At 46.1% G+C, this 25,976-nt stretch overlaps 1 protein-coding gene across 3 annotated transcripts in view; it reads left to right on the top strand.

The window, feature by feature from the left end:
- The window catches only part of ARHGAP45 (Rho GTPase activating protein 45), a 64,037-nt gene that overhangs the window by 20,826 nt on the left and 17,235 nt on the right, over window positions 1-25,976 (top strand). For 2 of the 3 annotated variants that reach the window (XM_083350734.1, XM_083350732.1), the window contains exons 3-11: window positions 5,091-5,234; window positions 11,475-11,559; window positions 13,291-13,363; window positions 15,105-15,183; window positions 16,596-16,733; window positions 20,190-20,254; window positions 21,421-21,531; window positions 23,326-23,406; window positions 25,385-25,567. In XM_083350734.1, coding sequence (XP_083206860.1) covers window positions 5,091-5,234; window positions 11,475-11,559; window positions 13,291-13,363; window positions 15,105-15,183; window positions 16,596-16,733; window positions 20,190-20,254; window positions 21,421-21,531; window positions 23,326-23,406; window positions 25,385-25,567 — 959 coding nt within the window. The remainder of the gene's footprint in view (window positions 1-5,090; window positions 5,235-11,474; window positions 11,560-13,290; window positions 13,364-15,104; window positions 15,184-16,595; window positions 16,734-20,189; window positions 20,255-21,420; window positions 21,532-23,325; window positions 23,407-25,384; window positions 25,568-25,976) is intronic. The other variant, XM_083350733.1, reaches the window with a different exon arrangement.

The following is a 25,976-nucleotide window of genomic DNA, read 5'->3' as shown; positions in this document are numbered from 1 at the left end:
ACACTTGGAATACTGCATCCAGTTTTGGTCACCATGATGCAAAAAAGATGTTGAGACTCTAGAAAGAGTGTAGAGAAGAGCAACAAAGATGATCAGGGGACTGGAGGCTAAAACATAAAAGGAATGGTTGCTGGAATTGGGAATGTCTAGTCTAAGAGCCTTGGTGGAGCAGTGGGCTAATGCCTCCTTAAGTAACACCAGCTGCCTGCAATTAGTGCAGGTTCGTATCCCACCAGGCTCAAGGTTGACTCAGCCTTCCATCCTTCCGAGGTAGGTAAAATGAGGACCCAGATTGTTGGGGGCAATTAAGCTGACTTTGTAATAATGCCACTTGGGGTGTGTGTGAAAGCCCTAATAAGCAGGCATATACATTTATTATTTTATTTATTTATTTTATTTAATTATATTTATATACCGCCCTATTCCCTGAGGACTCAGGGCGGTTTACAGGGAATTAAAAATCCAAAATACAAAAATTAAGAACCAAATTAAAAAAAATTAAATTAACCCTGTAGTCAGTTAAAAAAAAAAAAGAACCCCAAATTAAAAATTCCTCCTCAGTCTGGGCCCAAGAGCTCGAAGAGCCAGGTCTTCAGGCCCCGGCGGAATGATCGGAGGTCGGGGGCAGTCCTCAGCTCCACCGGCAGCTGGTTCCAGAGGGCATGCGCTCCCACCGAGAAGGCCCTATCCCTGGGTGTCACCCGCCGGCAATCTCTCACCGGCGGAACCCTGAGCAGACCCTCCCTGTGGGAGCGCACTGGGCGAAGGGCGTTTGATGCCGGCAGCAGGTGTTCCCTCAAATAACCCGGACCCAGGCCATGTAGGGCTTTATAGGTGATAACCAGCACCTTGAATTTCACCCGGAGGGCAACCGGAAGCCAATGCAGCTCGCGGAGTAGAGGTGTTACATGGGAGTATTGGGAAACCCCCATTACAACTCGCGCGGCCGCATTCTGCACCAGTTGAAGCCTCCGAGTGGTCTTCAAGGGCAGCCCCATGTAGAGAGCGTTACAGTAGTCCAAACGGGAGGTCACAAGCGCATGAGTGACTGTGCGTAGGGCGTCTCGGTCCAAATAGGGACGCAACTGGCGCACCAGGCGAACCTGTGCAAAAGCCCCCCTGGTCACGGCTCCTATATGATCTTCAAAATTGAGCGTGAATCCAGGAGGACGCCCAAGTTGCGAGCCCTATCAACGGGGGGCAACACCTCACCCCCCATCGTTAGAGGTGGAATAACATGGTTAACCCGAGACGCCAATATGCACAGCCACTCAGTCTTGGCGGGATTGAGACGAAGCCTGTTTCTCCCCATCCAGACCTGAACCGCCTCCAGGCACCGGGACATCACGGAGAGGGCATCACTGGGTTGGTTCGGGGTGGAAAGAAAAAGTTGGGTATCATCAGCGTACTGGTGATACCCCACCCCAAAACCACGAATGATCTCACCCAGCGGCTTCATGTAGATGTTGAACAGGAGAGGCGAGAGAACCGACCCCTGAGGAACTCCACAAACGAGAGACCTCGGGGCGGATCTCTGCCCTCCTGTCAACACCGACTGCGAGCGGCCCCGGAGGTAGGAGGAGAACCACCGTAAAACGGTGCCTCCCACTCCCAACCCCCTGAGACGTCGCAGCAGGATACCATGGTCGATGGTATCAAAAGCCGCTGAGAGATCTAATAGGACCAGGACAGAGGAGCAGCCCCTGTCCCTAGCCCTCCAGAGATCATTCACCAGTGCGACCAATGCCGTCTCCGTGCTGTGTCCGGGCCTGAAGCCCGATTGGTACGGGTCCAGATAATCAGTTTCCTCCAGGAACATAGGGAGCTGATGCGCCACCACACTCTCAACAACCTTCGCCAGAAAGCGAAGGTTGGAGACTGGACGATAGTTGTTTAAAACAGCCGGGTCCAAAGCAGGCTTCTTGAGGAGGGGTCTCACCACCGCCTCCTTCAGGGCGGCAGGGAAGACACCCTCCTTCAAAGAAGCAGTTATTACTGCATGGAACCAGCCTCGTGTTCCCTCCCGAGCCGCATAAGCTAGCCAGGAGGGGCACAGATCCAACAAACAGGTGGTGGAGCTCAGTCTCCCCATGATCCTGTCCACATCATCAGGGGAAACAGGGTCGAACTCAGTCCAGATAACATGCTCAAGACCGCCTGATTCCTCCACATCAGACTCTGCCCAGTCAGAGTCCAGGCCGGTCCGGATCCGAGCGATTTTGTCCGCCAGATGATGACTAAACTCCTCGGCTCGTCCCTGCAAGGGATCCTCTCTCACCTCCTGGTTAAGGAGGGAGCGAGTCACCCTAAACAGGGCGGCCGGGCGATTATCTGCGGATGCGACAAGGGCGGCAAAGTAGTTAGACTTCGCCGTCCTTATCGCCGCAAGATAAGACCTTATAAAGGTTCTTAACTGCAATCGGTCGGATTCGGATCGGCTGGATCTCCAACCGCTCTCTAGACCTCGTCTCCAACGCTTCATCTCCCGGAGCTCCACAGAGAACCATGGGGCCCAACGGGATCTGCGCCGAATCAGAGGTCGCATGGGTACAACGCAGTCGAGTGCCCTGGTGGCAGCCGTTTCCCAGGCCTCCACCAGAGCATCAACTGGGCTGTGGGTAAGGGTGATAGGTATCGGCCCAAGCGCCCTCTGGAACCGGTCCGGGTCCATTAGGCGCCTGGGGCGGAACCACCTGGTCGGTTCCGCCGCCCAGCGGCGGGGGATGGCATGACGGAAAACCAGCCTCAGGAGGTAATGATCTGACCATGACAGAGGGGTAATAGATGGAGAACCCCCTCCCAGATCATCCAACCACTGTCCAGACAGGAACACCAGGTCGAGAGTATGATCCCCCTCGTGAGTAGGGCCCTCAATAACCTGGGTCAGGCCCATGGCTGTCATGGAAGCCATGAACTCCCGAGCTAACTCCGACGACCCCTCCAGTGATGGCAGGTTGAAGTCACCCAGGACTATAAGCCTGGGGAACTCCACCGCCAACCCCGAGAGGGTGTCGAGCAGCCCAGGCAGGGCTGTTGCCACACAGCTGGGCGCCAGGTATGTGAGCAACAAGCCCAACTGAACCCGAGGACCACATCTCAAGAGAAGGGATTCACTCCCGGCCATCTGGACAATGGTGGCCTCCCGGGGACACAAGGTCTCCCGAATAACCACTGCCACCCCACCACCCCTGCCCTGAGCCCGTGGCTGGTGCAGCACCCGGAAACCTGGCGGGCATAACTCGGTGAGAGGCACCCCTCCCTCCGAACCCAACCAAGTTTCCGTGATGCACGCTAGATCCGCACATTCCTCCTCGATCAGATCACGGATGAGGGGAGCTTTGTTAACTACGGATCTAGCGTTAAAATAGACCAACCTGAGCTCAGGGGCCTGATCACCCTCATCCCCGGGTAAGAGGGTGCTAACCGGAGGGTCGGAGCGCGCCACCGCTCGGAGATAGCGGGGGCGTGATCCCAGATGTTGATATGGCCCTCCGCGCAAACACCTGCTGCCATTCCCTATCGCCGTGGGGATTTGAATGAAGGCTACTTGTAAGCCGCCCTGAGTCTTTGGAGAAGGGTGGGATATAAATGAAATTAAAAATAAAAATAAAAAAAAATGAAGAGAAGGACAAGGGTTGACATGATAGCAGTGCTCCAATATCTCAGGGGCTGCCACATAGAAGAGGGAGTCAAGCTATTCTCCAAAGCACCTGAAGGCAGGACAAGAAGCAACGGATGGAAACTAACCAAAGAGACAAGCAACCTAGAACTAAGGAGAAACTTCCTGACAGTTAGAACAATTAATCAGTGGAACAACCTGCCTCCAGAAGCTTTGAATGCTCCAACACTGGAAGTTTTTAAGAAGAGACTGGACAGCCATTTGTCTGAAATGGTATAGGGTTTCCTGCCTGAGCAGGGGTTTGGACTAGATGGCCTCCAAGATCCCTTCCAACATTGTTGTTGTTGTTGTTGTTGTTGTTAAAAATCCTTTAAAAAAAAAAAAGAATTACATCTAGAAAGCTACCAAGAACCAGTCCAGCTCTCATTAAGAGTGTTTGTTACAAGGGATTACCAAGGTGCAGCCAAGGCCATTATTATCTGCACTGTTTGCAGCTTTCAGATGGTCTTCAAGGGTAACCCCATGTACAATACTTTGTAGAAATCCAACTGGGAGATAAAGAAGGTAGGAGTGACTATTTAGAGGACACTCATTTCAGAAACAGGTGCAACTGGCATACAAGATGGAGTTCTGCAAAGGCCCTCCTGGACACTGCTGCCACCTGCTGTTCAAGAAGAGTTGTGAGTCTCAGTCACAGGCTGTGGGTGGGGTAATGCAGCCCCAATCAGAACCAACGTTGGAAATTCTCTGGATCTGTATCTTAAGGGGCCCAGACATTCAAGGCAGTCTTGCTCAGGTTGAGTTGAAATCTATTCTTCTCCATCCAGAACCATCCCAGTTTTCAGACAATGACAGAGCACTGAAACAGCATTCCTGGACCAGCCAGAGACAGCGATGAACAGTTGAGTATCATCAGGATATTGATGGCACTTAATCTCATGCTGAAAGATAAATTCTTCCAGTGGCACTCGTGTAGTAAATAGAGAATGATGCTCAGAGAAACTCCAAAAAGCAGGGGCTGAGGGTTTAGTATTTTTGTCTACCTATAGTGTCCTTTCCAAGGAACTGGGATAGACAGGTTTGTTTGATGGAGTTAAAGGTACTATTGCAGGATGTCAGCTGTTCCAAGTAAAGCTGCCTTTTGCAACTGACTGATGGAGATTTTGTCAATGCCAGTGGTGTTCAAGGGGTGCTCCAGATTTTTGGGATTGCAGCCAAGGCACCTATGATTATTGGTACTAACTTTGCTTTGTTTTGCCATACGTAGTTGTTCAGCTTCTATTGGTAGGTCTTTGTATTTTGTGATTTTCTCCCGTTCTTTCTCTTTTATTCTGTTCTGTAACATCCACTATACAGAATTTTTTGCCTTTTATGTCGACAATTGTTTTATTATTACTGTTGGTCTCGCAATCAGTCAGATGTTTTATCAAAGCCCTGTGTCTTCTCTTAATTTTTTCTTTTCTTTTTGCAGATGGCCTAGAATCTCGAAGGTCACTTGCCCACGAATGTCTTGGAGAAGCCTTAAGAATTCTTCGGCAAGTCATTAGCAAATACCCACTGCTCAACACCTTGGAGACCTTGACAGCAGCCGGGACCCTCATCTCCAGGGTCAAAGGTCAGTGAGCAGATGTTCTGATCAGGAACTTAGCTTGGTTCTGATCTGATCTTACAATGAGCCTCTTAGGAGTGTGCTCTTTAAAGCAGCGTTTTCCAACCTTAGGAACTTGAAGATGCGTGGACTTCAACTCCCAGAATTCCCCAGCCAATTCTGGGAGTTGAAGTCCACGCATCTTCAAGTTCCTAAGGTTGGAAAACGCTGCTTTAAAGAGCACACACATCTTCAAGTTCCTAAGGTTGGAAAACGCTGTAAGCATGAAAAGTAAGAATGTTCAAAGCAGTGTTCTTCAAACTTGGCAACTTTAAAATGAACGGATTTAAGTCCTAGAATTCCCCAGCCAGCTGAAATCTACACATTTTAAGGTTGCCAAGTCTGAAAAACACTTAACTTCAGTATCCCGCTCTCTTTGCTTTAGGGCACTTAGAGAGAGCAAGTAACATTATATGTGTCGTGATGTTATCCTGTAAATGATGTGAATTATATCATCTGCACAATATGACTGGTGTAAATTACGCTATTCGCATCATCCGCCCATGGAGGTCAGGATAATCATGATGTCAACATGGCGTACTTCAGATAATCTGTGAGTCCAGCGTTATGAATATATGCAGGCTTCACAACTGTCCCGAGCTATATGTGGTTTGTTTGGTTTTGATTTAATATAATGTGTGAATCCAGCTGTTGTGGCTTATAAACCACAGCTTGTGGCCTAATGTACATGCAGATGAAATAAATTATGGCCTAGTTAATAAATCATTAAATGTTAGCACATTTTGTGAACCAAATTAATAACTTCCAGAATAAATGTTCCCTTACTAATAGAAGGCCTCTGATTAATTTTTTATCAAAATTTTTTATAGGGTTAGGGAGTGGGGTGGGAGATAGGGGTTGTTTGGCTATGGGGGGTGGCCAATCAACCATGGTCCAGGCCAGACTTGGGTCCGACTGCACGGGGGGAGTACGGGGTGGCGTTGTCGCCGGGGCTCATGAGCGGGTCGTGGGATTAGCAATTCCCACGACGGGGAATGGCAGCAGGCGGATAGACAGGGGGCCGTATCGCCATCGGGAGGGCCGTCTCCGCTCCGACCCTCTGCGTCTTCCCCGAGATCCCGGGAGCGAGGATGTGCAGCCTCCTGAGCTCCGGCTGGTGTACCTGAATGCCAGGTCCGTGGTTAATAAAGCTCCCCTCGTTAGGGATTTAGTTGAGGGTGAGCATGTGGACCTGGCTTGCATCACGGAGACTTGGTTGGGCCCAGAGGGTGGGGTCCCTTTGGTTGACCTCTGCCCACCAGGCTTCCGGGTGCTACACCGGCCACGAGCTCATGGTAGGGGTGGGGGAGTGGCGGTTACTATTAGGGAGACCTTATGTCCGCGGGAGACCACCGTGTCTCAGATAGTCGGGTGTGAGTCTCTCTTTGTGAGATTTGGCTCTGGGGCGCAGTTGGGCTTGCTGCTGGTGTACATTTTGCCTAGTCGCACAGCAGCAGCCCTGCCCGAGCTGCTCGATATCCTCTCGGGTTTGGTGGTTGAGTTTCCCAAACTTATAGTTTTGGGAGACTTCAATCTACCATCCCTGGGAGGTTCATCTGAGCTAGCTCGGGAGTTCATGGCTTCCATGACGGCCATGGACCTGACGCAAGTAATTTCAGAGCCAACCCATGAGGGAGGCCACACCCTTGACCTGATTTTTTTATCTAGACGGTGGTTGGATGATCTTGGTGGGGGCGCTCCATTTATTATGCCCCTGTCATGGACCGATCATCATCTCCTGCGGCTGGTCTTCTGTTTTGCCACCCCCCGCCGTGGGGGTACGGAGCCAATTAGATGGTACCGCCCCAGACGCTTAATGGATCCTGATAGATTCCAAGCGGCGCTGGGGTCCCCACCTGCCTCCATTGCTCACAGCTCGGCGGATGCCTTAGTGGAAGCCTGGGAAAGGGCAGCCACTGAGGCACTTGACCGGGTTGTACCCTTGCGGCCCCTGACCCGGCGCAGATCCCAGCGAGCTCCATGGTTCTCCGCGGAGCTCCGGGAGATGAAGCGTCGGAAACGGGGCCTAGAGAGCTGTTGGAGGTCTAGCCGATCCGAACCCGACCGGTTGCGGTTAAGAACCTATATTAGGTCTTATCTCGCAGCGATGAGGGTGGCGAGGTGTAATTACTTCTCCACCCTCATCGCGTCTGCAGATAATCGCCCGGCCGCCCTGTTTAGGGTGACTCGCTCACTTCTTAATCAGGAGGTGAGGGAGGATCCCTTGCAGGGTCGTGCCGAGGAATTTAGCCAACATCTGTCGGATAAAATCGCTCGGATTCGGACCGGTTTGGACTCCAACTGGGCAGAGTCAGGCGATCAGGACACGGGCAGTCTTGTCAACGTTACCTGGGAGGAGTTTGATTCTGTGACCCCTGATGAAGTGGACAGGATTATGGGAAGGCTGAGCTCCTCCACATGTTTGTTGGACCCGTGCCCTTCCTGGCTGGTTTATGCAGCTAGGGAGAGGACACGAGGCTGGCTCCAGGCGGTCATATCTGCTTCCTTGAGTGAGGGCTATTTCCCCGCCGTCTTGAAGGAGGCGGTGGTGAGACCTCTCCTCAAGAAGCCTGCCTTGGACCCAGCTGTATTGAACAACTTTCGTCCAGTCTCCAACCTTCGCTTTCTTGCGAAGGTTGTCGAGAGTGTGGTGGCGCATCGGCTTCCTATGGTCCTGGATGAAGCGGATTATCTGGACCCCTACCAATCGGGTTTCAGGCCCGGGTACAGCACGGAGACGGCATTGGTCGCTCTGGTGAATGATCTCTGGAGGGCTCGGGACAGGGGACATTCCTCTGTCCTAGTCCTATTAGACCTCTCGGCGGCTTTCGATACCATCGACCATGGTATCTTGCTGCGGCATCTCAAGGGATTGGGAGTGGGAGGCACAGTTCTTCAGTGGTTCTCCTCCTATCTCCTGGGACGCTCGCAGTCGGTGTTGGCAGGGGGGCAGAGATCGGCCCCTAGGTCTCTCGTTTGTGGAGTTCCTCAGGGGTCGGTTCTCTCGCCTCTCCTGTTCAACATCTATATGAAACCGCTGGGTGAGATCATTCGTGGTTTTGGAGTTGGGTATCATCAATATGCCGATGATACCCAACTTTTCTTTTCCACCCCAAACCACCCCAGTGATGCCCTCGCTGTGATGTCCCGTTGCCTGGAGGCGGTTCGGGTCTGGATGGGGAGGAACAGACTTCAACTCAACCCTGACAAGACTGAGTGGCTGTGCATTCCGGCATCCCGGGACATTCAAAATGTTCCATCTCTTTCTATGGGGGGTGAGCTCTTACCCCCCGTGGATAGGGCTCGCAACTTGGGAGTCCTCCTAGATTCATGGCTTACCCTGGAAGATCATATAGTGGCCGTGACTAGGGGGGCTTTCGCCCAGGTTCGCCTGGTGCGCCAGTTGCGGCCCTATCTGGACCGGGATGCCTTGTGTACGGTCACTCATGCGCTCGTGACCTCTCGCCTTGACTACTGTAATGCTCTCTACATGGGGCTTCCCTTGAAGACCACTCGGAAGCTCCAACTGGTACAGAATGTGGCCGCAAGAGTTGTCTTGGGAGTTTCCCGGTACTCCCATGTTACTCCTTTGCTCCGCGAGCTGCATTGGTTACCAGTTGTCTTCCGGGTGAGGTTCAAGGTCTTGGTTATGATCTTTAAGTCCTTACATGGCATGGGTCCGGGTTATCTCGGGGACCACCTGCTGCCGGCGTCAACTCCCCTCCGCCCTGTGCGTTCCCACAGAGAGGGCCTCCTCAGGGTGCCTCCAGTCAGGGAATGCCGACTGGTGGCCCCCAGGGGGAGAGCCTTCTCTGTGGGCGCCCCGGCATTATGGAACCAACTGCCGGTGGAGCTCCGGATGGCATCAAACCTCCGAACCTTCCGTCGCGGTCTGAAGACCCATTTATTTGAATTAGCTAGTCTGGCCTGATGGGGGATTATGGGTTTTAAATTGTTGTTTTAGAATGGTATTATTGTTTTAATTGGGCATTGGTTTAATCTTTTTTTTAACTTTTGTATCGTTATTTATATATGCCCTGTGAACCGCCCTGAGTCCCCAGGGAGAAGGGCGGTATATAAATTAAATAAAACCTTAAACCTTAAACCTTACTACAGGGGTAGGCAACCTTGGCTCAGGAATTCTGGGAGTTGAAGTCCGCAAGTCATAAAAGAGCCAAGGTTGCCTACCCCTGCCTTAGTATTATAGTGTGGGTACCATAAACTGTTGAGTAGAGATGTTAGTAAATTTTTGTTTGCATTTTAATTCACTCTTCCTGGACAATACATTTATTTTTCTACAAGGAGTCCTCAACTTATGAGTACAACTGAGCTCAAAATTTCCTTTGTAAGTAAGGCAGTTGTTAAGTGAGCCACACTCCATTTTATGACCTTTTTCCCATGATTGTTAAGCGAATCAGTACAGTTAAGTGAATCAAGCAAACCTGGCTTCCCCCATTGACTTTGCTAGTCAGATGGTTCCTAGAAACGTTGCAAATGACAATCCCAGGACCCCAGGATACGGCAACCACCACAAATGCATCTGGTTGCCAAGCACCCAAAGTTTGATCACCTGACTGTGGGGATGCTGCAATAGTCATAAGTGTGACAATTGGTCATAAGTCACTTTTTCAATGCCGTTATAACTTTGAATAGTAATTTGGAAAGTTGAAGTCCAGAAATCTTAAAATGGCCAAGGTTGGACACTCCTGTTCAAAAGAATTCTGTGAATTGCCAAAATAATTGTTCAATATGGCACATACAAGTATTTATAGAACGGAGACACTTTCTTTTTTCATCTTGGGCCTCACCTCACTTTATAACATCTTGGCATCAATGGAGTTGAGTTTTTCTGTACTCTGAATCATGCCAGAGTAACTGAGGAGGAAGTGGTAGGCAGAGAATGGCAGCTTCTGCAGTTCAGCAGAAGCAAAATGTTTGTCTTGTGTTGCTGGCTTAGTTTCCTGTATCCTGAACAGTTTAACCACAACATGAGAGAAACTTCATGTTCACGGCATCTGCCATAGTGATCTTTAGAGAAAGAAAAAGCTGGGCAATTGAGTGATTGTGTATCCCTCCCCCCAAGCAAAAATTAAAGTGGGCTTCAGTTTCCCAGGGTTTATTAGTGAGGGTGAGTGTCAAAGAATGACTCGTGCAAGGATGGTTCTGCCCTAGGACCCTTTTCTGAGAGCAAAAGTTGGCATTGCATAATTAATTCTTCAGCGTGGTACAGTTGTTGCCACAGGTTCCCCCCGTAAAGATAGCCCTTGACTTATGATCCCAGTTGGGACCTGAATTTCCATGGCTAACCAAAGTGGTTGTTATGCACTGTGAACGATTTTACGACTTTTCTTTTTTTGGCACTGATGTTAAGTGGTTCGCTGCAGTTTGAATCACAATGAATCATGGCGTCATTAAGCAACTCAGACTGCCCCCATTGGCTTCCCCCATTGCTTGTTGAAAGCTGGCTGGGAAGGTTGCAAATGGCAATCGTTGATAATTACCCCAGTTTTGGTCAGGTGCTCACAGGGATGCTGCGACAGTCGTTAAGTGCAAGGACCAGTCGGAAGTCAATGTTTTCAGTAACTTCAAACGAACGGTTGTAAATCGAGGAAAACTTATAATTGTGCCTTCAGTACAGTTCTCATGCGTTAGGTATTTGAACGGCACATTTCCTGTTAGGCTGTTGCTTTGCAAAATGAAAGAATAACAAGAGGAAAACAATAATTATTCTTCCACGTTAAAAAATGGTAACTAACTAAATAAGGGGCCATTTCAGGAACTGCTGCCCCAATACAGAGGAAGCAGTTACAGAAAAACGAAAGAAGCTTTTAACAAAAGGCACAGCAGCCTGCTTTAGTTTAAATTATTATACTGAATTGACTACTAGGCCTTATTCAAGTTATTCCTTGCTTTACAGAAATAATATTTTTGTTTTATCAAATCTTCATTCTTCTTCTACTTTGCAACCATTTTTTTTTCTTTTTTCCCCCACCAAAGATGATTTTGTTGTATTATTATGAAGTGTTATCTTGCTCCTTTTCCTTTCCACCCCAACCCCCACACGGGGAGCATTGCAAAACACACAAAAATGTACAGTCTTATTGTGTGCTACAGTTCTACATTTGCGCTGTGTATCCTGTAGGATGCATTTTAAGATTGACGAGTTGGGGAGAATGTGATGGTTTCTTTTCCATCTGTGTTTTTCAGGCTTTCACTATGAATCTAACAACGAAGCTGAAAAACGTGAATTTGAAAAGGCCGTGGAGATGATTGCAGTCTCCTTCAGTAGCACGTAAGCAAAAGATCGTCTCAAAGGCAATTTTTGATGGTTACTTAATAGATTTTAGAATCACAGAATCCTAGAATTAGGGCCTCCTTGGACACCACCCAATTTGCGTTGTTCTTCACTGGCCCTAGTTGGATGTAAGCAGTTCAGTGTTAAAATATCTAAGAAATACCTCTGCTTAAAGTTCTCCATGATAGCATGTTGTCGTAACTTCTTCAGAAGAAGTTTAATCCTGTTAAACCTCTATTTACATCAACATCATGATCATAATAAGGAGCGCGGTGGCTCAGTGGGTTAGGATGCTGAGCTTGTCGATCAGATGGTTGGCAGTTTGGTGGGTTGAATCCTGAGCGCCGTGTAACAGAGTGAGCGCCTGTTACTCGTCCCAGCTTCTGCCAACCTAGCAGTTTGAAAGCACGTAAAAATGCAAGTAGAAAAATAGGGACCACTCCGGTGGGAAGGTAACAGCGTTCCGTGCGCCTTTGGCGTCTAGTCATGCCGGCCACATGACCACGGAGACGTCCTCAGACAAGTGCTGGCTCTTCGGCTTTGAAACAGAGATGAGCACCGGCCCCTAGAGTCGGAAACGACTAGCACACATGTGCGGGGGAACCTTTACCTTTACCTTTTACATGATCATAGAAAAGCAACCCACATCAAAGGGGGGAAAAAACTCAATATCAGAGATATTTAATTTGGATTTCTGCAGTGAGGAATTTAAATGACAACTTCTTATTTTTATGATTCTAAAACAGGTGTCTCCAAATTTGGCAACTTTAAGATTTGTGCACTTCAACTTCCAGAATTCCCTAGCCAACCATGCATGGTTAGGGAATTCTGGAAGTTGAAGTCCTCAGATCTTAAAGTTGCCACGTTTGGAGACTTCTGTTCCAAAAGTGCAGGTTCGCATCCCACCAGGCTCAAGGTTGACTCAGCCTTCCATCCTTCCGAGGTAGATAAAATGAGGACCCAAATTGTTTGTTGGGGGCGATTAAGCTGACTTTGTAATAATGCCTCTTGGGGGTGTGTGAAAGCCCTAATAAGCAGGCATATACATAGAATGAAGGCTACTGCTAAGCTTGTAAGCCGCCCTGAGTCTTCGGAGAAGGGCGGGATATAAATGGAATTTTAAAAGAAAGAAAGAAAGAAAGAAAAAGAAAGAAAGAAAGAAAGAAAGAAAGAAAGAAAGAAAGAAAGAGCACTAAGTATGAGTTTCTTTTTTCCCTTGAAGAGATAAAATTAATATTTTAAACATTAATGTTCAGTTTCACTACTCTAAATGATGTTTGCACATATTTGTAATAAGAAAAATGCTTCTTTGGTGAGAGTTAAAATAGTAATGCCATGGGCCTCATGTGCTGATTTTTCCATTCACTGCTATAGTGTAATGCCAAATAATATTTTCTTAGTGACTGTTTGGGTTATAATGCTGAACAGAGAATAGGTTTGATGTAACGTGTTGGACTAAAAGACCTCTAAGGTCCTGATAAATGGAACTGCAGTTCCTATCACCCCCAACCATTAGCCATTTATGATAGGGGATGATGGGAGTTGCAGTTTCAAACAGTTAAACATCATGAGAGTGGAGCAAGTGTTGTTTGTGCAATCAACACTGGCAAGTAAAAATATCACTATTTAGCCTCTTTTTGAGGCTCAGTTTTGGCTGCTGCTACTAACTTGCTAATTATTTCCTATTATATCAACCTTTTTCCTGTTTTGCTTTCTTCCCCACTCCAGTGTCTCTGAATTCCTCATGGGAGAGGTAGACAGTAGTACCATCCTTTCAATTCCTCTTTCTGATCTGAATCAGGTGAGCCCAGAAGGGACACAATCCTGCTTTGAATGAGAAAGCAGTGGGTTTAATCTCTGGTATTTCAGAAAAAAAGGGACATGGTGGCTCAGTGGGTTAGGATGCTGAGCTTGTCGATCAGAAGGTCGGCAGTTTGGCGGGTCGAATCCCGAGTGCTGCATAACTAACAGAGTGAGCGCCTGTTACTCGTCCCAGCTTCTGCCAACCTAGCAGTTCGAAAGGACGTAAAAATGCAAGTAGAAAAATAGGGACCACTACGGTGGGAAGGTAACAGCGTTCCGTGCGCCTTTGGCATCTAGTCATGCCAGCCACATGACCACGGAGACATCCTCAGACAAGCGCTGGCTCTTCAGCTTTGAAACGGAGATGAGCACCGGCCCCTTTCGTTGGAAACGACTAGCATGCATGTGCGGGGGAACCTTTACCTTTACCTTATTTCAGAAGAAAAGGATCCTGAGCTAAGAAAAAATATTTTTCCTTTGAATCCTAATTCCAAATGATTCTTAGGGCCTAAGAAACACTAAATGTTTTAGTTCTGAAATCATGATGGGGCACCTGGGCTCTCTCTAGGCATGTGTTGTGCAACCACCTCCAGAGGTTGCGAAACAAGAAAACCACTGTACATCATGGCTTGGAATAATGTGGAATTGATGTTATATTTCATAGCATGGAATTTTTATAGAATCATTTTGAGCTAAGGCTAGCACAATGCAAATAAACTTGTGTTAAGCTCTCTGGGTGTCCACAGTGTCTGGATCCTTCCTAACCATACTGGATGCTTTGGAATACAACTGCCATTATCCCTAACCAGCCTGGAAGTTATAGTATATCCAGAGAGACTATGATTGGATATGGTGGGTAGAGGTGAGCTTTCCAGAGTGGCCTCAGCCATCTGAATCGGAGACCTGCATGGAGATGACATCAGAAGAAATTAAGAAAAGCTGGGGAAGCTTATTCTGACATTCAGTTTTGTGCCACCTCCAGAGGTTGTGAAAGCTCTAACATTTGAGGTTTTTAAGAAGAGATTGGACAAGCATTGGTCTGAAATGGTGTGAGCTTTCTTGCTTGAGCAGAGGGTTGGACTAGAAGACCTCCACCGTCCCTTCCAATGCTGTTATTCTGTTTTTCATCTTTCCTTAAGCACCATCAGCAACCTTCAGAGCAGGGAATAGAAGTTGCTGGTTGAGGTACAAACCAAAGGTCCCAAATAAAAAAGGCTAGTAGAAGAAGATCCACCACTCAATTTTCTAGAAGAGAGGTCTCTGTAGTGGTGCCCATCGACTTGGTATGGGCCTCCCCCTTAATCGTTTTTCAACCATATTGCCCTTCAAGAATCTTTTGCTCTGTAATTGGCAATACTGCCATGGCAACCACTTGGGATGTGAAGGACTGGTTCTGGGACTAAGAAACTAAAAGCTACAGAAAAACGTGCGTGTGGCACTATAAACTTATTAAAAAATTTTTAAAAATGTATGATTTCTAATGTACTGATTCTGCTGTTGGATTTTAGGGTCCCTTATATTTTTCAGTATAAATTATTTCAGAAGGATAGGGCGAACAAAGAAATTGTGCCCTTTTATTTCATTCACTTTTTTACATTTGACATTTTCTAATGGAACAAGAGAACTAAGGCATTGTCTCCACAAAAAGGGCAAATTTTGGCAAGGACAAAATAAGAAAGCTGACATCACGGAGGAGTCCTTAAAGGCTCTGAGAGTAACTTTTTTTTTCTTATTTGTAGTCGGTGGAAAATCTATATGGGGGCATTACAGGTTTGGGACCAGAAGACGAGCTGAATAGTAGGGAAGATTTCAGTTCAGGTAAGAATCATTTTTATTATGATTTTTGTTCGCTTACTGGCTTCGTATGAATTATGCAGAGTTCTGCATTTATGAAACATAGAAAAATAATGTGGGTATCATTTTGATTCTTTCTCTTTTTAAAAAAAACATATTAAATTTCTATAAACAATAAAATATAAAAAGGAAAAATAGAAAAAAGAGGGAAAAGGAAAATAAAAGAATAACTTCCGGCTTTTGTCAATAATTATGAACATAAAATTCATTAACCCTTTGATCTGAAATTGAGCAACGCCCAATATTTCTATAATGCTAAGCGAGTCTAATCGTCAAATCTCAAAATTAATATAGCATTTCTTTCTGTCTCAAGCAAAGAATCCAAAAGTGATTTCCAGATAGAAACAATACGAGACGGTCTTTTCTTTAATTAAAGTAATTAGTTTCACCATCGCAGCCAATTCCAATTTTACCATCTATTGCTCCATTGTGGGGATCTGCGGATTTTTCCATCTCTGTGCACAAAAAGGTCTCATGCTGTTATCGTATATAAAAGAAAGTCCCATGTTTTTTCTCCAACTGCTTACCCATCACACCTAGAAGAAGAAAAATAATGGAAGCTCTTTCTCATGCTCCTAACTATGGCACACACTTGTCCTGGCAACCTCTTAATTCTACTTTGTTTCCATAACATCAGTTTCATCTCATTTTGAACAAGCCGGCTTGGTCTGATGGGTTTGGGGTATTAATTACTGTTTTTAAGTAATTTATTGTATTCGGGCACAATGGTTTAATCTGTTTTTAATTTTTGTATTCTCTATTTTTGGTATTTATTGCCCTGTATACCGCCCTGAGTCCTTCGGGAGAAGGGCGGTATACAAATTAAATTAAATAAATAAATTAAATAAATTTTTAGCTCATGAGTCAAACATTAGTTTAAATTATCTTTGGCCATATCAGTGTTGAAGTAAACTTTTCATCCTTACTCTGATACTGCCCAAAGGCAATTAAAATGTGCTAGGGGGCTGCATCAACCATTACCTTGGAAGCCAGCCAATTTCATGCTGCAATAGTTTTGGCTTGACTTAAGGCTGGATAGGAAATGCTACAACTCAGCTGTGCAGAAAGTTCTCTCTGATATTTTGCAATCTGGAGCTGAGGTTTTCTTTTCATTCTTCTTCCTTGCTCTCCATCAATGCTCGCACAATTAAATATTACAAAAGTAACTGTTACATTACGATGCTGTTTGTGGTATTTGGAAACCACTGCATAAAAAGAATGTTTATGTAATCACTCTTTTATCAATGCATCAAGGGTTGCTACATTAGCTGAAGGGTATATGAACTTAGCCTATTTTCAGGGCTGCACAGAGTTAGATTTTATCAATAAAAGAATAAGGTGAAGATAACTCATTTGCTACTTTTCATGCGATGCAGCACGCCTGTCGGTTGAAGAGGTGAACGTGCTCCTTCAGAAGTGTGATGGAGGGGTAGACTTTGCCCTCAAATATGCCAAGAACATATCCAAATACATGAAGGATCTTATCTACTATATGGAGAAAAGGACGGTTCTGGGTAAGCTGAGAGTGAAAGGGAATAATTAAGCCTTCGGGGGATAGGTATCTAGAGCGCCAAAGTCTGCAGTCACGGTCTACATTATTCTATTCTACTACCAGTACAGGTAGTCCTTGACCTACAACCATTCATTTAGTGACCGTTCAAAGATAAAATGGCACTGAAAAATGCACTTAACACAACTTTTCACACTGACGACTGTTTGTAGCATCCCCATGGTCATGTGATCAAAATTTGGACTCTTGGCAACTGGCATGTATTTATGATGGTTGCAATGTCCCGGGGTCATGTGATCATCTTTTGCAACCTTCTGAGAAGAAAAGTCAATGGGGAAGCCAGATTCACTTAACAACCATGTTAGTAGCTTAACAACTGCAGTGATTCATGCAGTGTATGCCTCCCAGCATACACAAAGGACAGCACAGCAGGAGGCTGATGGTGCCGATCAGCAGAGGGGTTGGACAGCTCAGGGCGATAACTGCTCACTCAGGATAAGCCTAATGAGTTAAGCTGTTGACAGCCCCAGGCATGGTCAGCCTGGTGGGGATCCAGGATCTACACCTATTGTCACCTGCACTGGCAGGAAGCCCAGGTTTGAACTGATTGGATGCCATCCACCTGGGCAGGTACAAATAGATGCCAGGTTCCCCTGTTTCCCCAGTTCGTTCTGTTCTGAATAAACTCATCGTTACCCCAGCTCTGTGTCCGCCTCTCTGTGAAGCACGCGACTTTACAATTCACCTAACAACTGTGGCAAGAAAGTTCATAAAATGGGGCAAAATTCACTTAACAACTACCTTGCTTATCAGCAGACATTTTGGGCTCAGTTATGATCGTAAGTTGAGGATTACCTATATTCCAAAATTGAAATACAGGTAGCCATAGAGTTATGATTGTAATTGAGCCCCACAATTAGGGTTGTAAGTTGTAAGGTGTAAATTTTATGACCTTTTTTGTGAGGATCATTAAGCATTGTGGTCCTAAAGTGAACACTGCACTCGTTAAGTGAATCCATCCTTTGCTGTGTGGCCATTATTGCTGGAAACTGGAAGTAAATGGTGGCTTCCCAGCAAAAACATCGTGAATTGTGCTGATGTGACTGTGGGCACCGAAATGTCCACAGACATTGGAACTTTGAAAGCAGGTCATAAGTCCCTTTTTCAGGGTCCATAATAACCTGGAATGGTCACTAATCAAGGACTACCTGTAGGAATATAAGAATACAACATTAGTTTCTAACATTCTTCATTTCCATCATTCTTTCAGTTCAACCCTGAAACTTCCAGATAAGTCTTGGCCTCACCTGTTTTTGACTGTCAGTCAGTGGTGGGATTTAGCTGGTTTGCACTGGTTCGGTAGAACCGGTAGCTAATTTTTTTTTTGACTTTGGCAAACTGGCTGATGCCCTAGCCCTTTTTCACAAGGCCCAGAACAGCCCACAGAAAGTGCATGGACACCACTTCTGGAAGTCGGTTCTCAGCCAGGGAGGCCTCCCAGGCCTAAAACAGCCCACCAGAAGTGTGTGGACACCACTTCTGGAAGTCCGTTCTGAGCCTTGGAGGCCTTGGAGAGGTCTCCCAGGCCCAGAACGGCCCACCAAAAGTGCGTGGATGCCACTTCCGGAAGTCTTTCTGAGCCGGAGAGGCCTCCAAGGCCTAGAACAACCCACCAGAAGTGTGTGGACACCACTTCTGGAAGTCCGTTCTGAGCCTTGGAGGCCTTGGGGAGGTCTCCCAGGCCCAGAATGGCCCACTGGAAGTGCATGGATACCACTTCCAGTGGGCCGTTCTGGGCCTGGGAGACCTCCACAGCTCAGTACGGACTTCTGGAAGTGGCGTCCATGCAGAGAATCGGGTGTTCAGGTATTCGAATCCCACCACTGCTGTCAGTCCTTAAGAGGCTGTGGCCCTCAAGCTAACCAACATTGCACCCTTGTGATATAATCCAGTATTGTCTATTCTGATTGGCAGCCATGATCTCAGAGACAGAAGATTTTTTTCCCTGTTATCCTCTAGATAAAGGTAAATGTAAAGGTTCCCCTGCACATGTGTGCTAGTCGTTTCCAACTCTAGGGGCCGGTGCTCATCTCCGTTTCAAAGCCGAAGAGCCAGCGCTTGTCTGAGGACGTCTCCGTGGTTATGTGGCCGGCATGACTAGACGCCAAAGGCGCACGGAACACTGTTACCTTCCCACTGTAGTGGTCCCTATTTTTCTACTTGCATTTTTACGTGCTTTCAAACTGCTAGGTTGGCAGAAGCTGGGACGAGTAACAGGCGCTCACTCTGTTACACGGCACTCGGGATTTGACCCGCCAAACTGCCAACCTTCTGATCGACAAGCTCAGCGTCATAACCCACTGAGCCACCGCATCCCTTGTTATCCTCTACATAGTCTTTTAAATTAAAGATCCCAGGACTGTGGTGGAGACCTCTAGTGTAGAAAAACAATGTGCAAAAGCACTACCTAATCTTTTAAACCAGTGTTTCTGAACCTTGACCTCTTTAAGAGGTGTGAACTTCAACTCCCAGAATTCCGCAGCCAGTTATACTGCAACTACCAGTATACAAAAAGTTGGTTTTTATCATCTACCTCAGGGGATGCCCAACCCCCGGTTCGTGGCCCAACACTAGTCCGTGGCATGCCAGCAACTGGGCCGCACAAACAAGCAAAGCCCCATCCGCAGGATGCAGGCAACACACAAAACCATGGCCCCTCTGGTCCACAGAAAAACCTCTCTCCACAGAACCAGCTCCTGGTGCCCAAAAGGTCGGGGACCTCTGATCTACCTTATACCAGTTTACAGTTTACTTTCGCTAGCAATCATTCATTATCATTTTGGGGCCTGAATCTTTCCCTGCCTACCTTAAAATGCCCAAGAATGAATGCGGATCTTTCTGCAATACGGATCAGGCGCTCCATGCCCTAAGTTAAGATCTCTCTCTACCACAAAAGTTAGAGGACAATCAACTGTACATTCAGAAATTGACCACTTCTAGCTCCATCTCATTCTCCACAGATCTGAAGAGAAATATTATGGCTCTTCAACTCTGATGGGGAATGGAAGGATTAATAGTCATCCAATCGTTAGCTCTCTGAGAGTCGTTGAAGCCATTTGGGGGTGGGTTATCTATATCCTTAGAGTCACCTGAATTACAGTGCAAATGGCTGTGGAACTGCAAAAAGTATAAATATAAATTCCCCACCATTCAATCAGAACATTTCTTGGATGAGAAGCAAAACAGTTTCAAGGAAAAAACAAGACAGTCCTGTTGCCTTTTGGAAAACAACTTTTGGACAACCATGGCTTGGATGATCCAGAATCTCCATAGACAGAATTTCGAGGCTTTACGAAAGTTGAAGGCAGAAATCTCTGAACATTTGCTTTTTAGTGTCAACCAAACTGGATCAGCATCCGTAATTTTTGTCCTTTTTGTTCCCCCTTTTTTCTCTCCTCAGAAATTGAGTTTTCCAAAGGACTTCAGAAGATAGTGAATACCTGCAAGCACACCATCACTCAAGAGGTAAGCCTAGAGCGACATGAGCATGATGTACCATTTATTCATTCTATTTAGATATCCTGAGCAGAAGAAGGGAGTAAAAATCTGGAACTTGCCTTCTGGCTCTGCGGTTATTTTATTTCATATTTTATTTTATTTTATTCAATTTGTATGGCTGCCCATCTCAGTCAAGTGACCCTGGGTGGTGGGCAACCATAAAATCAATTAGAAAATGAATAACAATCACAATACTAAAAATGAAATGCATGTATCAGCCAATAAAAACCTATAATCTATAGATGTTAAGATAACCAGGAAACAAGACCTTTCACATATTCGGGATCCCAGGCCTGGGTACATAACCAGATCTTCCAGATTATCCCAAAGGTGCCTTTCCAAAAGGCAACTGCATTTTCCTGGGTTTTTTTTTCCCCTTGAAGACGTTTCACTCATCCAAAACGTTCTAAGTGAATGATGGGGAATGGAAGGATTAATAGTCATCCAATCGTTAGCTCTCTGAGAGTCGTTGAAGCCATTTGGGGGCGGGTTATCTATATCCTTAGAGTCACCTGAATTACAGTGCAAATGGCTGTGGAACTGCAAAAAGTATAAATATAAATTCCCCACCATTCAATCAGAACATTTCTTGGATGAGAAGCGAAACAGTTTCAAGGAAAAAACGAGAGAGTCCGGTTGCCTTTTGGAAAACAACTTTTGGACAACCATGGCTTGGATGATCCAGAATCTCCATAGACAGAATTTCGAGGCTTTACGAAAGGCCAACAGGATTGAGGCCATCCTAATCTCCAGAGGGAAAGTGCTCCAGAGGGCAGGGGCTATGGCAGAAAAGGGACGCCTGTACAGTAGTGCCAGCTGACGTTTCTTGACTGAGCATGCCCATCCTGCTGGACCAGATTGGATACAAACAACTGGGAGAAGGCAGTCCCTCGGGTAACCCAGTCCCAAGCCATGAAAGGCTTTAAAGGTGACAATCAGCATCTTGAATTGCGCCCTTTGACACCTTTGCAGCTCACAAAACAGGGGTGCCTCATGCTCTGGAGTCACTGCATTCTGCAGCAGTTGAAGTGCTCTTCCTAGGGCAGCCCCATGTAGAGCACATTGCAGTTATCCAGAGTGCTTGAGCTGCTTTTCCTCTGGGTATGAATGAATTCCTGTGGTTTTCCTCTCAGCCCTCCATGCCGTTCCTCTCCATCTACTCGCTGTCCCTGGAGCAAGACATGGAATACAGTCTCAGTTCCCTGCAGGCGGCCACCACCTTGAGAAATGAAACATATATGCAGGTAAAAAGAAGACAGTGGCAAGATTGGGCGTCTGTGTGTGTGTCCTTCTTTTCTATGTTCCCAGAGCATGCTATACAGATAGTCCTCGACGTACGGCCACAACTGAGCCCAAAGTTTCTGTGGCTAAACGAGCTGAGTGAATTTTGCCCCATTTTGTGACCTTTCTTGCCACAGTTGTTAAGTGAATCACTGCAGTTGTTCAGTTAGTAACACGGTTGTTAAGCGAATCTGGATTCCCCATTGACTTTGCTTGTCAGAAGGTCGTAAAAGGTGGTCACATGACCCTGGGACACTGCAAACCGTCACAAATATGAATCAGCCAAGTATCCGAATTTTGATCATGTGACCGTGGGGATGCTGCTGTTGTAAGTGTGAAAAACAGTCATACGTCACTTTTTTCAGTCTCATCGTAACTTTGAAAGGTCACTAAAACAATGGTTGTAAGTCGAGGACTACCTGTAGTTGTAGTTATGGTGTTTGACTGCTCCTGGGGAGCCCCAGCTTCCAATCTGCCCTCCACTGCAGAAGCTCCCTGGGGGACATTGAACCAATGATTCTTGATCATCCTACCTCACAGGGTTGTTGTGAGGGAAATAATAGAATCATAGGAAGATTCTAAGTAGAAGGAGGTAGGGCAAAATTGCCACCTGGGACACCTGAAGAAATGGCAGAACATACATTCAACCAGTAAATAATAAGCAGTATCCAAATCAATAACATTAACCTACCTCTGTAGAAGACTGTTGTAAAACTTTTTCTCTAAACCAGGGGTCTCCAAACTCAGCAACTTTAAAACTCGTGGACTTCAATTCCCAGAATTCCCCAGCCAGCCATTCTGGCTGGGGAATTCTGGGAGCTGAAGTCCGCAAGACTTAAAGTTGCCAAGTTCAGAGACCCCGATCTACAGTATTAAGTTAATAGCAGTGCTAATAATAATATCCACAAAGAAGGAGCAAAAAGGCCTCTCCTCTGAGGCTTGAGGGAGGGGATTGTATCTGAACCCCCTCCCCCCCCTCTCTCTTTAAAATTGAGAAGCAGAAAGCACTGCATTACTGAAAGTTGCTGAATTTTGCTGCTAAATGTTTGTGCTGGTGACCCCTTGGTGCTCTCCGAGTTTGGTTGTTTTCTTGCAGACATTTCATTACCAGACTAACTAACATCATCAGGGCTAGTAGGGAGTGGGATTTGTTCCCATGTCAGCATTGGTAAGAGTGGTCTGGGTGGTTCTTTGATTGGACTGTTGTTTACTGTTAGCTAGCTTGGCAGTTTCCTTGACTGGGATATTGTTTGCTTCTTTTTTTAAAAAAAATATATTTTATTAGTTTTCCATTTTTACAAATCATAAGTGCTTAGTAAACAATGTGTTGTCTGGGTCCATTTGCCTTACTTAATAACACACACTGGACAGTGCAGAAACGGGCAGATTTATACTGAAGGATAAAGGAAAAGAAGACCTAGAATAATTTCAAATATGGGATGTAGTTTATTAATGGCCAGAAAACGGGGTAGAGATCAGGGTATTGTTTGCTTCTTGATTGTTGGTCTAATGTTAATCTTGGTGTTAATCTCAATTTTTTGTGCAGTTTGGTGATTCTGTAAGCAACACAGACAGGGCAGCCAGCTCTAAGCCTTGGCTCATAGCTTCTCTGTGTTCAAACAGGAGTGCGTTGGGGTTAGATCAGGGTTAGGGCTTGGCCTTTGGCCTTAGTTCCTGGACTGTCCAGGTCTTCTGAATGTAACCGTTTTCTTTCCTGTGGCAAACAGACTGACCCAGCCTTCTTTTTTCTTCCTCAGCCCCTGTCCCTGAGGCGCCTTGAGCATGAAAAGCGGCGGAAGGAGATTAAGGAGCAGTGGCATCGAGCCCAGAGGAAGCTGGTGAGATGTTCTTGGGGAGCACTGCAGGGTCCTGGTTTGTCTATCCGGGAGGTTATAACAGCTTCATACCTCTCAGGTGTTTGCAGGGGTATCCTCAGGATCTGGTCAAAGAAGTCACGATGATCACGTCCACCGTCGTGACTTTTTTTTTTACCACAACCTGCAGACATTCCTGCCCATAGAACTTTGGCCATTTAATAAATAAATACACCCACCCACCAATTTTAAAAATTAGAAATAAACAGTGGAGGTGAGGAGATAAGCAGCTGGTATTAGGGCTGGTGCCGTAACGCCACACATTTTCCATATTGGAAAAATGTAAAATAATAGCTTGGTGACCAATCTTTGTCACCTAATCATCATTAGCAAGCTTCGCAACTGGCTTGCGACAAGCAGAGTTAAAAGGAAAACCTGGCAACAAAATGATAAGCTGCCATCCCACGAAGTTTTGCTTAACGACCAAATGAGAAGTGACAGCTTGTTGATTTTCCACTTACTGACCACCGTGGAGTCGCCGGTCCCAGTTGTGAAGCCTAGCTGTATACTGGTCTGCCAAAACTGAACGAAACCAAATGTAGACATTCAAGATTCAACTGTGATATTGGACTGAAACAGCAAAGAAACCCCAGTAAATAAACAAATAAGAAAGAATTACTGTAGTGGGAGGAATTGGGGAGGGTCAGCCTTCTCAGGTGAACCAGACAGGAGACATGGCTACAGGTAGTTCTTGACTTAACAATCATTTGTTTAGTGACTGTTTGAAGTTACAACGGCACTGAAATAAGTGATTTATGACTGTTTTTCACACTTAAGATCATTGCCGTATCCCCATGATCACCTGATCAAAATTCGGATGCTTGGCAATTGGCAAATTGGCCTGTATTTATGATGGTTTCAGTGTCCCAGAATCATGTGGCCACCTTTTGTGACCTTCTGACAGACAACGTCTACAGGGAAACCAGGTTCACTTAAGAACCATGTTATTAATGTAACAGCTGCAGTAGCAAGAAAAGTTCTCAAATGGAGCAAAACTCACTTAACAACTGTCTTGCTTAGCAACAGAAATTTTGGTCATAAGTCGAGGACTACCTGGGGATGAGCTAATTCTACTTCATTGTAAAGCTGCATTGGCAGAATCTTGCAAGTATGAAAGGCCTAAACTTCCTTCCGCTACTTGTAAGTGCTTGATCCATTAGGTGGGTCCTTCCTAAGTTTCTTTCTCTAGCCCTTAAGCCACTGGGGGCTCCTGCCTCTCTTCTCTGATTATTTCCCAGGCAGCATCTCTTCCCCTTTTTCCCCAAGGCTATCCACACATTCCATTACAAGCAGGTTTTCTTCAAAGGCCACCAGTTGCAGATGCTTCTGGGAGTTGAAGTCCACAGGTCTTAAAAGTTGCCAAGTTTGGACACTCCTGTTATAGGTACTTCCACCCCAGTGTAATCTGTTGATAAACCCTAGAGCAGGGGTCTTCAAACTTGGCCCTTTTATGACTTGAGGACTTCAACTCCCAGAATTCCTCAGCCAGAGTGCCTGGCTGAGGAATTCTGGGAGTTGAAGTCCACAAGTCATAAAAGGGAAGTTTGAAGACCTCTGCCCTAGAGTATCAATATGAAAACTTACTTTTAAAGGACTAGCATCTTGCTCCTCAGCAGACATCATACTTACTCTTATTTTGTGTATATGTATGTGTGTGTGTGTGTGTGTACACACACACACACACACACACACACACACACACACACACACATATATATATATATATATATATATATATATATATATATATATATATATATATATATATATATATATATATAAATAAAAGCAAGCTTCAGGCTATCTTGATGCACACCAGACACACTTCCTCTTCTATCTGTCTGACTGTCTATCTTTATGCACTTGCACTGATGATGTTACTTAGTTTGGTAATGAAATGTTGGCAACCAAGTGGGATGGTGCTTTGTATTTCCCCCTCCAGCAAGAAGCCGAGAACAACTTGCGCAAGGCCAAGCAGATGTACATGCAGCGCTCGGAGGAGTGTGAAAAGGCCCGCCATGTGATGGCCAGAGCAGAAGAGGATCAGCTGGTGTCTAGCAACACCTCGGCCACCTTGAAGAACCTGGACAAGAAGCGACGGCTGGAAGAAGAAGCCAGGAACAAGGTGGGCAGACGAAGTCCAACGGAACCTGGAATGTGGGGGCGCTTTGGGGTGGATTGTTGTGAACTTGGTTTGGCACCGACCTTGCACTTGGAATCATGTTTTGTTCTCTCTTGATTTCATAATGGTGATGTTATCCATTCAGTGCGATTCTGTGGGCCAGGTCTCTCCACCTCTTCCCATCTTGCACTGTTTCTTTGAGTTTCTCTATGCTTTGGCTGGTGTCAGCTCTGATAGCATCCAGCCACCGTGTTCTTCGACAGCCTGGTTTCCTTTCACCGCTAACTCTTCCAAATATACTAAGTGCTTCCTCTCCAGTGAATGCCCCTGCATGACATGGCCAAAGTAAGTGAAACACAGTTTCATGATTTTGCCTTCTAGTGACATGTTTAAGAGTCTTCAAAGCAGGGGC

This window comes from Vipera ursinii, assembly GCF_947247035.1.
Source record: "Vipera ursinii genome assembly, chromosome: 1".
Taxonomy (NCBI): Eukaryota; Metazoa; Chordata; class Lepidosauria; order Squamata; family Viperidae; genus Vipera; species Vipera ursinii.
This window is presented reverse-complemented; position numbering and strand designations above follow the sequence as displayed.